Below are 16003 nucleotides of genomic sequence, written 5' to 3'. Positions count from 1 at the left end.
TTAGAAAATCCCAATTTGAAGCCCAAAATAGCCTGCATTGCATCCCCCATTGACCTTAATGGTAAACTAATGAATAAAATGAACAAAGATTTTTTTTATTATTTAACTATTGAATAACTATGACCTATTAAATGAGTGAATGAACAAACTGAAATACATTTTTTGACTCTACACATGCATATTGTCCTTCACTTGTTGCGATTCCTGCTCGCAGAGTTTCCCCCGCGAGCAGGCCTCTTACCCTTCTGCGCTGCCTTCTCCTATGCGGCTGAGGCCGCTGACTTCCGCAGCATGGAGCCGCCCTTTATGGTCTTGCCCACGCGGCCGAATGCCGCCCACATTCTTCCCAAGCGGCCAGGAGGCCGCTGCTGCTGCCGCGCCATCGCAGCCCATACCGCCACCCTTGGAGCCTTCACTCGCGGCAGGTAGTCGCGAGTCAGCTTTATCTTCAGCAGCATGGAGCCGCCACTACTGGGGCCTGTCCAGCTTCTTGGGGCCGCTTCTGAACTATTCTTAGTGACAGGAATGCTGCTGACATTCTTCCTGCTTCAGCCTGCCTCTAGGCGCATGGCCGCCCCTCTCTACAAGATTTAAAGCCCCGAGGCCAGATATGCCCTGGGCCCCATCTGATGACGACTTCCTCGGCGTCTTCCTGTTAGCCCTATAAAAGGGCTTCTCCAGCAGTCCTGCTTTGCCTTGCATTGGAGTTCTTTGTCCCTGGAGGTTCCTGTCTTCCAGCGCTACGTCAGGTCTTCATTCCTCATTCTTCGTTGGAGCTCTATGTCCTGAGTCTTCGTTGCTTCCTGAGTCTTCGTGGTTTCCTGATGTTCCATGTCTTCATGTTCCGAGGTTCCTAGTCTAGGCTTCCTGATGTTCCAGTTCCTGATGTTCCGAGGTTCCATTCCTCCTTCACTTGCTCCGAGCCCTCTTGACCCTCCAGCTCCACTGGTTCTCCAGATGACACCTTGTTGGGGTAAATCCGTCTCGTCGGTTCCTTTTCTCATCATTGGAGTTTCGCCTCAGCTGGATTCCCTTCCTGCGCTTGTCCCGCTTTCCGCGTGGTCTGTGACCAGCTTCTCCAGGTTGTGTAGGACGCGCAGTGGGACAGGGTGGTCTGTGATCAGCCCATTAGGTCCGCCCATGTCGGTGGGTTGTGTGGGGCACCCTGAGAGACAGTGCCAATGTCTGAACCTTCCAAGCTTCTCGTCTCGTCCAGAGTCTTCCAAGCTCCTCGTCTCATCTAGAGTCTTCTATGTCACATGGCCTTCGTCTGCCCTCGTCCTCAGTCCGGCCTGCTGTTTCTTGCCGATACCTAGCAACAGGTCCGAAAGGGCTGGGAACAGTCGGAGGACTGTTCAGTAACCAACATTGCGTTGTTGGCCTAACAGAAGCATGTGGTAGAGGGTCAGACCTTAGTCTTCACCCATGCTTAGACACATCTCACCTACCTCTGTGCTGCTCTGGAGTCTTCTGGGGTCAAGCCGAGGCCCAAGGGCACACAATCCCCTTAAGATGGGACCGCTCTCCCAGCATTCCCAGATCACAATTCCTAGGAACAGTGGTTGCTGATTCTGTAGCTATGGGATTTATGAATTCTGGATCCTCCTTTTCCTGCAATGGTGTTTCCTCCTCCATTTCCAGGAATGTATACCAGTTCTTCGGCTCAAGGGAATTTGTATTTAGGATATAGGCTCTAGTAGCTGTTGTAATCTGAATCCAGCAATCTTTTTATGGTTCAATTTCATCTTCCCCTTTGCTTGAGTTTCCCATATGGTTTATGGTTTATGGTTTTATTGGTTTTTTAGACCGTCACATCAGTAAAAACCTTCATTACAGTGTACAAAATAATTCAAACAGAGAAATACAATGGATAGAATTAAAAGATCATAGCAGTTAAAATTATAAAGTAAAAGTAGATTCAAAAATCTAGCTGTTAAAATTAATCTAAAATATTAAAAATAATAAAACAAACATCTTACTAAAATTGAGGAAGCACAATAAAGGAGCAATAAATAAATAAATAGTAAAAAGAAAGTAAGTACATGCTGTAAAATTATTTGCTAAAACAATAAACATTTAATTAAAGTAGTTCTCATTCTGCCGATTGGTTTAAAACGTTGCCACCTCCTCTCTCAATTCCATCACCTGTTTCCTGAGGGAATCAACCTGCAGACATCTTTCACACTGATCTAGTTCCTCTTTGTGGATCAGGATATTATGTGGACAGTGGCAGAAGTAGTTAGAGTGGTGATAGCTTTCACAATGCAGTATTTCTTGGCCATCCTTGTTCTGTTAGGGACTTTCTGTACATTTTGAAAAATGAGAAAGACCTTCCAAAGAGCCTACCTTTTCCTCTGCTGCCCTGCAAGTAAAATTAGGTAGCCTCTTTCCTGTGGAATCTGTCTTCCACCTTCACACTCAGAATTTCTGTTTATAGTCCTCTTTGCTTCATTTGTCTCTTTGAAGTATAGAATGGTTTAACTTGTCTTTTCTTTTCACACTATAATATGTATTTATGCATCTATGAGATGTGAAGTTTAGTGTGGCTCCCTTTATAGAATATTGTTTCTTAGAGATAAAGTTATTTAAGGAGTTGGGATACTTAGTCCAATTTAAAGCCCCTTAAATTTATTCAGCTGAACTTTAAAAACTGCAGTACACCCTTTGTGCATAAGTAGGCACACGGAAATTTATGCTTGCATTTCATAAACTGTGTGATGGGAAATGTAGTTTATAAAATACTGCATGGTTCTGCCCTGATAGTGTGCATATACAGGAAGTTCTAGTAACAATTAATTCCTGAAAAGTGTGCTTTAAGTCGAAATGAATTAAGTCAAAACCAGTTTTCCCAAACAAAATAATGTTATGCATGGGAATTGGTTCCAAAATAAAAGCTGTGACTCTATTTTCACTGATTTTTATTTTGAACATAAGTTAAAAGCATGAAATTTTATAACATAATTTGTCCATGGTCTGATTATTTACTTATTCTATTCCAACTGTATATGGTGTTCTCTAATTGTTTATTACTTGGTAAGGTAGATCACTATAGCAATTTTTTAAATCTGGATATGTAGTGTTTACTAAGAGAATTAGATCCTTTATATGAAAATGTAGACTCTGTTTCTTTCTGATCAAGTAGATTTATGGAACAGGACATTATCTAAGGCAACTGATAAAACTGCCTCCTTGATTACCAAGCAATTTTCTCATTTTAATCAGTCTTGGTATCATTCTGGTCTTAGATTATTAAAAAGACAGGCTCACGATTTTGAAAGCCTATAGAGGAAAGATTGATCTAATTCAACTAAAATGAAGTGTGGTGAAGTGAATAAATCGTATTAACAGGCCATTTAGTTACAAAATAAGTTTATTTCTAATAGACATTTGTCTGCTGATTGTCATTCAAGACAACTATTTCAGTTAGGTGTACATTTTAAAAAACAGCGCGCGCGTACTTTTGTTTGCACACTGCGCGTATCTTATAAAATCCGGGGTCGGCGCGCGCAAGGGGGTGCACATTTGTGCACCTTGCGCGTGCGCCAAGTCCTGCGTGCGCTGCCCGTTCCCTCCGAGGCCGCTCCGAAATCGGAGCGGCCTCGGAGGGAACTTTCCTTCCACCCCCCTGCACCTTCCCCTACCTAACCCACCCCCCCGGCCCTATCTAAACCCCCCTTAACATTATTGTAAAAGTCACGCCTGCCTCTGGCAGGCATAACTCACACGCGCCAGCCCGGGGGCTGTTCCCGAGGCCTCGGAACGCTCCCGGGCTGGCACCATCCCCCCAGAAAGCCCCCAGAAAGCCCCGAAAGTCTCGCCGCCCACCCGACACGCCCCTAACATGCCCCCCCTAGCGAAGCCCTGGGACTTACGCGCATCCCGGGGCGCGCGCAGGGGCGTTTTAAAAGGGTTACGCGCATACCTTATGCGCGTAACCCTTTTAAAATCTACCCCATGATTTCTAAGTAGTCCAATCAATCTTTTCCATGTCCTCCTAATTTTCATTGTACATTTTTGAAAAAGTGGAGAAAATTCATAATACATTTTTGGGACTGCCATGGGGGTTAGATCAGGCTGTTTCAGTTCAACATATTTCTGGTATTTCTCAGCTACTAGCATTTAATTCCATATCTACGGTTGAGGTGAATCATTTTATATAATCTGTTAATTTAATACCTCCAAAACAGATCCTTTTCATTCTAGGTTGATATCAAATCCTATTTTGGGTTTGGGTTAGGAGTTATTAATTCTTCTTTAATGGTAATTTTCCACATCAGTTAAAAAAGACAATGGTTCATCTACTGTTAAAAAAAGAAACATTGGATTCTTTGGAGATTTCAAATTATAGGCCAGTCTCAAATCTACCTATTTTGCCAAAATTTTTCGAGAAGGTGGTTTTTAACCGGTTCAATGACTTTGTCTGCAAGACCAGTATCCTTCATCCTTGTTAGTCAGGCTTTCAATGACCTCACAGTACTAAAACAGCTCTTCTGTCTTTGGTAAATGATATCAGAGTTAATTTTGAGACATTGAAAGTTGCATTGACAGTGTTTTTGGATATGAGTGCAACATTTGATATCGTCAATCATCAGTTCCTCATTTCTAGATTATGTGAGATTGTTTCTCTTCTTTTCTCTCAGATTATTCTTTTCAAGTTTACTGGGATGATAAGATTTCTAGGAGATTAAACTTCTATTTGATGTCCCCCCGGTTTCCATTTTATCTCCTTTATTGTTTAATCTTTTTGGTTTTCCTTTGGCAGTTTTGATTCAGGATATGAGATTTTGGCCCTCATTTTATTTGGATGATTTACAGATCACAGTCTTTTTTTTTTAAATAAGAAGAGTGCTATTGATTTATCTTCTTTCAATACATATTTAAGTAAAGTGGCTAACTGGCTTATAGATTATAGATTATAAGTAAATCCGTCAAAATCTGGAGCAGTTTGGTTTAGTTCTAAACTTTTTTCTTCAGATGTAGTACTTGTGATGTTAGGAATACCTATTACTTTAAAGTTGTCAGTGGTTTCCTTGGAGGTTCATTTGGATTCTGGCCTTTCTGGCCTTTCTATGATATATTAGGAAACTTTGTTGTTGGAAGGAAAGGACTTAAGAGCTATTGTTCATGGTTTGTAATATAAAGATTGATTATTGTTATTCCTTGATGTTGGGGGTTTCAAATATTCAGTTGAAGCTCCTTCAGTTAGTTCAGAATATAACTGTTAGGCTAGTTTTAGGCCCTCATAAAAATGATCATATTTCTCCAGCTTTAAAACAAATACATCGGTTGCCAGTTTCCTATAGAATTTGATTTAAGTTACTTTGTATTGTTTTTTGGGTACTTTCATCTGGTCTTCTACTTCACTTTTCAAAATTGCTAATTCCTTGCTTTCCATCATGGGTCTTGTGTTCATCTCAAGCTGGACCTCTTCATGTTCCGTCTCCATCTATTATACAATTAGAGTCCACCAGAGAATCATCATTTAGTTTTCAAGCCCCTTCATTATGGAATGCTTTTCCATCTGATATTCACTCTATTTGGGATTACTTGATGTTTAGAAAAGCTGTGAAGTCTTGGTTTTTATTAAGGCTTTTGAGCACATCTGACTCAGATTTTTGTAGTGTCTCTGATAAGATGACCTATAAAATTATGGGGGTAATTTTCAAAAGGAGTTACATGTGTAAATGTAGCTACTATTGTAGCAATTTTCAAAAGCCGTTTACTCAAGTAAAGTGCACTTATGTGAGTAAATCCTATAGACAAGTCAATGGCATATATTGTAGCAATTTTCAAAAACCCACTTACTCAAGTAAAGAGAATTTACTCCAGTAAACCTGGTTTTTACTCGAGTAAATGCTTTTTAAAATCAGGCCCAATGTGAATAATATCTTTGCTGCTGGATGGAATTTGATTAGTAATTGTTTTATATTGTGTTAAATATTTTTTATTGTTTGTGTTTAAGTTTTATGTTTGATTGTATTATTTGTTTTTATTTTTTGTTATTAAGTTTTGAAAATTATGATTGTATTTTATATTTTGTTTTACCACTTGAATAATATGTTTTATCAAGTGGGATATTAAGTTTAAATAAATGAAAATGTTTGCCTGCATTCATGGGTGCTAGTATTTAACCAAGAGGCTTGTTTTCACAGAAGGATTTTCACAGGAAACAGGAAGTCAGAAAAGCACAGGCATTCCACATTTCTGCCTGGCATTTTATTTTCTTTCCCTCCCTTCCTTCTCCTGTTTACCAATATTTTATGGTCTTTTCAATCATTCTTTTCTTTTCTTTTAAATCCTGACTTTGTCCTCATTTTGTTTTTCTCTCCCTCTTTTTCCCTGTTTTTCTTTCCCTTTCTTCTCTCAGCGTTTCTTATCTCTTTACTCTTTCATTCTTTTTATCTTTGCTTTCTTTATTCTCCCACCATCATTCTCCACAACCATCTTTCTTCCCCATTCTACCATTCCCTGCACAACCTTCTCTCCATCCTGTACAGCTGGCTTACATTTTGGGCCTGTGTTACCAATCTGTCCCATGGCCCTCACAATTCTAGGAATACCAAGTAAACCAGGGGTTTACTGTGACCACCAAGGGGTCATGGGGATCCTGGACTTCCAGGTGGTCCTATCAACCCAATGCCTCCAAGAGCAGTAAATGTCTCTTTATTAAAGCAAATACACTTTTTTAAATGTAAAATAACCTGTAGTGATTTTTTAAAATACATTGTAACCATTATACTCAACAGATAATCCATTAATTGAATGCTGCAGAGCAAGCACATATACATGCAAGTGAATGATTAATCTTTCAAAAGACTAATTTTTATGAGGGACCTAAAAAAGTCATTGCCATTGAGTAAAAAAGATTTTCTGAAAGATGCATTTTTCCTTGGTCTTGTACGTGCACCTTTCAATGAATTTAGTTCAAGATACTTATAAACAAGTCAGATCAGATTGTTTAAATAAATGTAATATATATTATTCACAAACTTCAATTAATGTCTTCTTCTCTTGGTTAGATTTTGCTCCATCCTACCTACTCTGAAATCAAAAGGTGTGACAGAAGATTCCATAAATATCCGGTAAAATTTTCTCATTTTACTTTCTGGTAGAGAAGTTTGAACCTAATGCAATGAGTGTCTTATATTCAAAATGTAAAATATGATTGCTTACTTAGTAGATTGATGTTATATCCTATCACATCCTGCTAATTGACCACATCTAATGCTGATTGTTATGAGCTGCTGGTTATTAACGTTGATTTCTGTTGCAGTACGTTGATAGATTGATGTATTAATATATTGCGCAGTGAGGATTCTTTAAAGCTAAAGTGTAAATATTGTATCTTTAATTTTATTTTAAGAAGTATTTTTAAGTGGCATAGATGTATTTAAGTCGAAAGAAGATGATGTGTAATTATGTCTTTCTCTGTTCATACTATTAAAATATGAGAGTCATTATATAGTATTAATGCTGCAGTTTTATTTTAGATGATTGACACAAAAGGTACATTTATAATTACTTCCAGCCTCTCGACATGATCGTGTTTCACCAAGGGGCTGCGTCAGGAGGAACCAACGACAAAGTATTTACATCTACAGAGGCAGAAAGTACACAATTAGAACAGGGAAAAGAGTTATTTAAAAGTTATCCACTCTAAATCTGAAAAGAGAAATGCACAAAATAAATTGCAAGGACTACCTGCACTGATCATTGTAATAAGAAATAATTTTTACATCCAGCCCTAGTTCAAATTAAAGAATAAGGATTTTCAAATAAGAATTTTCAGGGACCACTTCAGAATCTATAAAACAGATTGCTATTTTTAGGAAACGGAAACATAGAAACACAGAAATGATGGCAGAAAAGGACCAAACGATCCATCCAGTCTGCCCAGCAAGCTTATGGTAGTATCTGCCACACTGTACAGGTCACCCCCATACTTAGTTTCCCAAATCGTAAATGTCAGGTCACTTGCTTATGTCTGTTTGAGTACAATTCCCCATTATCTCTTGCCAATGAAGCAGAGAGCAATATTGGAGTTGCATCAAAAGCATCAGGCTTATTGGTTAAGGATAGTAACAGCTGCATCAGCAAGTTACCCCCATGCTTATTTGTGTCCCCAGACCATAAAAGTCAGGGTCTTTGTTGTTTGCTGTCTGAATCAAATTCCCCTTTTCCTCTTTTTCCCCTGCTGTTGAAGCAGAGAGTAATGATAGAGGTGCATCAATGGAATAAAGGATTATTGACTACGGGTAGTAACTGCTACACCAGCAAGTTACCCCATGCATTTTTTTCTTCATTTCCATCCTCTTGCCTTCAGGGATCCAAAGTGTTTTCCCAAGCTCCTTTGAATTCTTTCATTGTTTTTGTCTTCACTACCTCCTCTGGAAGGGCATTCCAGACATTCACCACCCTCTCCATGAAGAAATATTTCCTGATGTTAGTTCTGAGTCATCCACCCTTTAGTTTATTTCATGACCCCTAGTTCTACAGATTTTTATCCAATGGAAAATGTTTGTCGATTGTGCATCATTAAAATGTCATTTCTCCCCTGTACCTACTCTCCTCCAGAATATACATATTTAGGTCCTTCAGCCTCTCTTCATAAGTTATTTGATGGAGACCCCACACCATTTTGGTCACCCTTCTCTGGACTGCCTCCATCCTGTCTCTGTCCCTTTTGAGATATGATCTCCAGAACTGAACATAATACTCCAGGTGAGGCCTCACCATGGACCTGTACAAGTGGATTATCACCTCCTTTTTCTTACTGGTTATTCTTTTCTCTATGCAGCCCAGTAATCTTCTGGCTTTAACTATCACCTTGTCACATTGCTCCACCATCTTCAGATCACTAGATACTATAACCCCAAGATCTTTCTCTTGGTCCATGCACAACAATTTTTCACCCCCATCACATAAGCTCTTTTGGATTACTGCATCCCAGATTTAGGATACTGAACGTCTTGGCATTGAATCCCAGCAGCCATATATTTGACCACTGTTCAAGCTTTCTTAAATTGCATCTCTTTCTCTCTACTCCTTCCGGCATGTCCACTCTGTTGCAGATTTTAGTATCAACCACAAATAGACAAGCTTTACCTTCTATCCCTTCCACAATGTCACTCACAAAGATATTGATCAGATCCGGTCCCAACATCAATCCTTGTGGCACTCCATTTAACACTGTTCTCTCTTCAGTGTAAGTTCCATTTACTATCACACACTGTCTTCTATCCATTAACCAGTTTGTAATCCATTCCACTACCTTGGCGCTCATTCCCAAGTTTCTTATTGTATTCATAAGCCTCCTATGTGACACTGTATCAAAAGCTTTGCTGAAATCCAAGTAAATCACATCGGGTGCTCTTCCTTGATCCTATTCTTTAGTCACCCAATCAAAAAAATCAATCAAATTTGTCTAACAGGCCCTTCCCATGGTGAATCCATGCTGCCTTGGGTCCAGCAATCCTCTTGACTGTAGATAGTTCACTATCTTTTCCTTCAGCAGAGTCTCCATTAATTTTCGCACCACCGAGGTGAGGCTGACTAGTCTGTAGTTATCAGCCTCTTTTCTGCTCCCACTCTTGTGAAGTGGGTCCACCACCGCTCTTCTCCAATCGATCGGCACCACTCCCGTTTCCAGGGATATATTGAACAGGTCATGCAATGGACCTAGCAGCACATCTCTGATCTCCCTCAGTATCCTGGTCTTGTCCACTTTCAGTTTTCCTAGCTCTTCCCCTACAATCTCTTCTGTAAACGGAGTTTCATTTACCCTATCTCCATCTACGGTCTTGTCAACCAGCAACAGTCCTTCTCCAGGGTTTTCTTTGGTGAAAACCAAACTGAAGTATTTGTCTAATATTTCTGCCATTTCTTCATCTCTCTCTACACAGTGCTCCTTATCACCTTTCAGTTCCACTATACCACTTCAGGCCTCCCTTCGCTCTCTGATATATCTGAAAAATGTTTTGTCTCCTCTTTTTACCTCTTTGGCAATCCTTTCTTCTGCCTGACCTTTTGCTTTCCTGATTTCTTTCTTCATCTCCCTCAGTTTTAACAGATATTCTTCCTTGTGTTTCTTTTTTTTTGGATCCTTTATACTTCTTGAATGCTGTTCTTTTTGTCTTAATTTTTTCAGCTACCCCTTAGAGAACCAGATCAGTTTCTTTTTTCTCTTACTCTTCTTTACTTTCCTAACATGTAGATTTGATGCCTTTGTAATAGCTCCTTTTAATTTGGCCCACTGTTGTTCCACCTCACATGTTTTCCCCAGTCTTCCAATTCTTTCTTCAGGTACATCCCCAGTTTGACAAAGTCCTTATTTGTGAAATTCAAATCTTGGCTCTTTGTGTGACTTTTCTATATCCTGTTTGAGATATTGAACCATACCATCTGATGATCACTAGTGCTCAGGTGAACCCCTACCCAAACAATAGAGACATTATTCCCATTAGTGAACACTAGATCAAGGATCACAACCTCCCTTGTGGGTTCCATTACCATTTGTTTGAGCAGAGCATCTTGAATGGCATCCACTATCTCTCTACTTTTTTAGATTCTGCAAAGGGATGCTTCAATTCATATCTAGAAGATTAAAATTTCCAATGAGCAATACTTCCCCCTTCTCGCCCACCTTTTGGATGTTCTTAATCATATCTCTGTCCAGTTCACCAGTTTGGATTGGAGACTTATAGATAACACCAGTAAAAATGGAATCACTATCTTTTCTTTTTAGGATGGGCCATAATGCTTCTTTACCCCATGTCCTTTGCAATTCAGTTGCTTGTATATTATTTTTGACAAAAATATCTATTCCTCCCCCCTTTTCTGTCCTCTCTGTCCTTCCTTAACAAATTATAGCCTGGATGTCTGCATTCTAATCATGAGACTCAGTGAACCATGTCTCAGTAACAGCAACAATGTCCAATTCCACGTTTACCATTAGTACCTGCAGGTCTGAGATTTTATTTCTCAAACTATGAGCATTTGTGGCCTTAGGTTTCCAACTACTCTTCCTAATCGCCTTTTCTGTTTTTTGAACTGAATAATTGTGTTAATTTCTATTCCCACTTCCTGTATTGCTTGAGGGTGACATTCACATTTCACTGGCTACCTCCTGCTTCCCCCCACTCCCTAGTTTAAATACCTGTTAATGTATGATCTGAATTTTTCATTTAGCATTCTCTTTCCTGCTACAGACAAATGTAAGTCATCCTAATCTTTTGTTGCTCCATATACAGCCTCCAATGTATCCCAAACCATTCTCCTTAATCCAGGTTTTGAGCCAAACATTGAAATTATCTAAATGGCCAAACCTTTCCATTCCCTTTCCATGAACAGGTAATACTTCTGAAAAGGCACTAGTTTTTGGCATGTGTCTAATCTTCTCCCCTAGATTTTGGAAATCTAGGGGAGAGGAGTTTGAGGAAGAAAGACTTCTGTAGATTGGGGAAGGAGGATGGGTGAGTGACGAGTGTGGAAGGGGAGAGGGGCTGAGGGAATGAGACTGAATCCCCTGCTATAAGTATCACTGCACATCATTGCTTGCCCTCCCTCCCCTGCAACACCAAAGGGCTGGAGATTCACTGAATCGCTTGAAGGCCCTGACTGCATACCATTGGGTGCAAGCCAGAGAAGACATGATAGCTTCCCAAATTCGTTGTGCACAGCACACCATATTTTAAAGTTGGTGGTGCCTTTGGCCACTGTGCACCATGAGGTAAATTTTAGAAAGGACACGTTGATTTTATAGCATGCGTGCATCATCGTGTGCATGTTATAAAATGTGATACCCGCATATGCGTGCCCAATTTTATATCAGCATAAGTTTGAACAGATTAGTTGGACAATCTTGGATCATGTGAAAGAATCACAGCAAGAGGGAAACCGGATATGCACATTAAACCACAGGGAGGCATTCTGGATTTTTACATTAAAAACCCAAGCACCAACTGGGTTAAATGAAGAATTGGAGTGGAGCTCTTTAATTTAACAACGTTATGACGTCAGAGAAACAGAGCATTTGATTGGAGGGTTTGGAATCTGGTGGGAAAGATAAATAGTCAAACAATACAATTGAATTCGGACAGCGTCGTGTGTGAGCGTTTGGAAAGACGCCATATCGGTATTGGAGACATGGAGTAAAGAAGCAGCACTTGAAGAAATTTTTGAAGTCGCCGACATTTAAAAGCTGGATGAACATCCCCTGAGGAAAAATCTTTGGATTTGAAATGAGGCCTCGTAGGGAACAACAGCCCAGTGGGAACAACAGCGCAGTACAGATAAGTCAGTTATGGTGATATCAAATAGTGAAAAGAGCAATGGTGCAGTGAATATGGATTTATAAGATATTCGGCACTGGATATAGCTGTTTTAAGAAGTTGATTTATTATTTGAATAATTTTGAACAATTTTTAAAGAGTGTGGCACACTGATAATAGAAAAATATAAAAAATAACATAAAGGTGGAGGAGGTTGGTTAATGATTATATATAACACATTACATCGGAGTAATGGCATAACAACCTTGTATGAAACCTTCCACTCCATCTTTTAAAAATTTTAAACAAAAACAAAACAAAACATTTTTTTTTTATATTTACAGATTGCAAGAATTCATTGAAAAAAGAGTTACACACTAGTGTGGTATAGCATTGAATTTATTGTTTAAAGTAACCAGAAAAACTAAAAACAGAGGGGAATAGGGTTTGAATGTTACAATTTTATATTGTGGCATGCATGTACGATTTTCTTTAAATGCACACGATGATTCAATCTGCCTTTCCCCAGTTCCCTCCAATAAAGGAGCAGACTGGGAGGGAACTTCCCTAACCTACCTGTTCTTAGGAGCAGAAGTAAATTCCATGCACACTTCACAGGGACAGCATCTAATGGTACTGTTCCTGTATGCATATCTCCCAGGGATTTGAAAATGTCCCCAGGAGTGGAAAGTTATCCAGCTAACGAGGCTGCATGACTTTAGACCTGCTCTGAAGGGAAGGAGGGAGATGGAGAGAGAAAGAGAAAGGCTCTCTACAATACCTTCATAGTAGTCAAGTATTTATATCTCTATAGGAGGGCCATCTAATAGGTCGAGGTGAGGTGATGGTGGTGGTTTAGGGTTTAGGGTCAGTTTCACATGTAGAGTGAGAAGTTCGAACAGCACAGTACACCACGATGATTTGAAATCATTTGGAGTGAGGAAAGTCTCACAAAGATGCTATTTCTACTATCTTCTCTCACCCTAGCTTGATGGAATCTATAACAGGGTACCATCAAGCTAGGGCAAGGTAACATAGTACAAAATTTAATCTTTGTGAGACTTTCCTCACTTCAAATGATGTCAGATCACCGAGGTGTACTGAGCTGTTTGTACTTCTCACTCTACATGTGAAATTGGCCCCTAAGCCCTAAACCACCATCAACACCTCACCTCAAACTATTAGATGGCCCTCCTATAAAGATATAAATAGTTGCACACTGTGAGGACCTCCCCAGAGATGAGAAAATAGGAATTATCACAGGGTGCAATAAGTTTACTGCACCATGAGGTACTACCAATGTGATATGTTATTGTGTGGTGTGGTATTTTAAAATTTCATAAATATGCCCCTTTTTCTTATTGTGGGAATTATCCATGCATGATTAACTCATTTTGATGAATCTAGGGGTTAGCTGAATAACTTAGGCCTTCCCAGAACATCTTTTTTGATCCAGCTAGATTTTTGCCAGGTTATAACTTATCCAGTTAAAATCTAGCTGGATAAGTAACCCAATATTAAAAAACCTGCCATTTATCTGGATAACTTGTGATTTATCCAGCTAAATGGTTTGAGTATTAGCTTCATTCAGTTTATAGCGCATATCACTTTGGGATATGTAAAAAAATATAGTATCTCAGTAAGTTGACTTCTGCTTTGTCAAAACAAATTTTGTCACAATCGATTGGGGTGTTTCCTTGGGAGGCGGATTTTTTTGACCAATTTGGAGATTTTTAATATGGTTTTAGATCTGATAATGAGCCATAACATGAGCAATGATCCACTTGATTGCCAGATTAGAATATCTGTGTCCTAAATATATTTATTTTTAATTATTAGTAAAACATGATTTGGGAAATTGTAGGCCTCATATCTCAGCCAATCTGCTTTTTCTGCTTCTAATTTTCTTCTTGTTGAATCTTTTTCTTAATAACACCCTGATTTCTTCTTAAAACTGTGGGATCTATTAAGATGAAAATTGATAATGTGTATTAATGAGTCATTAGGAGGATTCATAATCTTGGAAAAGTGAGGTCTGGCCTTCACTTATCTCTTGATTCAAGCAAGTTTACTCATAGTAATAACATAAATGTTTTTATTTCATTTTAACTGTTGGATTACTTGCATGCATTTTTTGATGTCTTATAAAATAATTTTTTATATTTTTGGCCTCTGCACAGAAAAATGACATAAACATTAAGGGGTAGATTTTCAGACGAGCGCGAACAGCCTACTTTTGTTTGCGCTCCAGGCGCAAACAAAAGTACGCTGGATTTTAGTAGATACGCGCGTAGTCGCGCGTATCGGCTAAAATCCTGGATCGGCGCGCGCAAGGCTATCGATTTCGTATAGCCTGTGCGCGCCGAGCCGCGCAGCCTACCCCCGTTCCCTCCTAGGCCGCTCCGAAATCGGAGCGGCCTAGAAGGGAACTTTCCTTTGCCCTCCCCTCACCTTCCCCTCCCTTCCCCTACCTAACCCACCCGCCCGGCCCTGTCTAAACCCCCATCCTACCTTTGTCGGGGGATTTACGCCTCCCGGAGGGAGGCGTAAATCCCCGCGCGCCAGCGGGCCTCCTGCGCGCCGGGCCGCGACCTGGGGGCGGGTACGGAGGGTGCGGCCACGCCCCCGGGCCGTAGCCACGCCCCCGTACCCGCCCCCAAAACGCTGCCGACACGCCCCCGCAACGCCGCGCGCTCCGGCCCCGCCCCCCGACACGCCTCCCGACACGCCCACTCCGAAAACCCCGGGACTTACGCGAGTCCCGGGGCTCTGCGCGCGCCGGGAGGCCTATGTAAAATAGGCTTCCCGGCGCGCAGGGCCCTGCTCGCGTAAATCCGCCCGGTTTTGGGCGGATTTACGCGAGCAGGGCTCTGAAAATCCGCCCCTAAGGGGTAGATTTTAAAAATTTGCGCGATTGCGTACTTTTGTTCGCGCACCAGGCGAGAACAAAAGTACGCTGGATTTTATAAGATACGTGCGTAGCCGCGCGTATCTTATAAAATCCGGGGTCAGCGCACGCAAGGGGGTGCACATTTGTGCAACCTGTGCGCGCCGAGCCCAGCGCGCGCTGCCTGTTCCCTCCGAGGCCGCTGATTTCGGAGCGGCCTCAGAGGGAACGTTCCTTCGCCCTCCCCCCACCTTCCCCTCCCTTCCCCTACCTAACCCACCCCCCCGGCCCTATCTAAACCCCCCCTTACCTCTGTTGCACGATTTATGCCTGCTAAAAGCAGATGTAAATCTGCGCGGGCCAGCGGACTGCTGGCGCGCCATCACCCGACCCAGGGGCTGGTCCGGAGGCTTCGACCACGCCCCCGGGCCGGCGCCATGCCCCTGGGCCCGCCCCCAAAATGCCGCGCCACGCCCCCGAAATGCCGCGTCATTTCAGGAACGCCCCCGACAAGCCCCCTCCCTGCCCCTTTTACGAAGCCCCGGGACTTACGCGCATTCCGGGGCTCTGCGCGCGCCGGCGGCCTATGCAAAATAGGCGCACCGGCGCGCAGGGCATTTAAAATCCGCCCCTAAGGTCTCGATTTATTCAGGTTCTGGACTCTTCTCTTCTGAAAGTCTTCTGAATACCTCACATATGCACAAATTTACTACTGTCTCTTTGGGCAAGTTCCTATGAACTTGCTGCTGATGCAAATGTATCAGAATGTTCAGAAAATCCTGTAATATCAGAAATGAGACCTATAGAAAGATTTAATTTATTGTCATGAATCCTTAGGTGCTAAACA

At 41.2% G+C, this 16003-nt stretch overlaps 1 protein-coding gene across 2 annotated transcripts in view; it reads left to right on the top strand.

The window, feature by feature from the left end:
* WDFY4 (WDFY family member 4) overlaps positions 1–16003 on the top strand; it is a 746928-nt gene that overhangs the window by 534000 nt on the left and 196925 nt on the right. For both annotated transcript variants that reach the window (XM_029609624.1, XM_029609625.1), the window contains one exon: positions 7020–7082. In XM_029609624.1, the coding sequence (XP_029465484.1) occupies positions 7020–7082 (63 nt within the window). The remainder of the gene's footprint in view (positions 1–7019; positions 7083–16003) is intronic.

Source organism: Rhinatrema bivittatum, chromosome 7 (assembly GCF_901001135.1).
Source record: "Rhinatrema bivittatum chromosome 7, aRhiBiv1.1, whole genome shotgun sequence".
NCBI lineage: Eukaryota > Metazoa > Chordata > Amphibia > Gymnophiona > Rhinatrematidae > Rhinatrema > Rhinatrema bivittatum.
The sequence above is the reverse complement of the archived record's forward strand: the minus strand, read 5'-3'. Positions and strand labels throughout refer to the sequence as shown.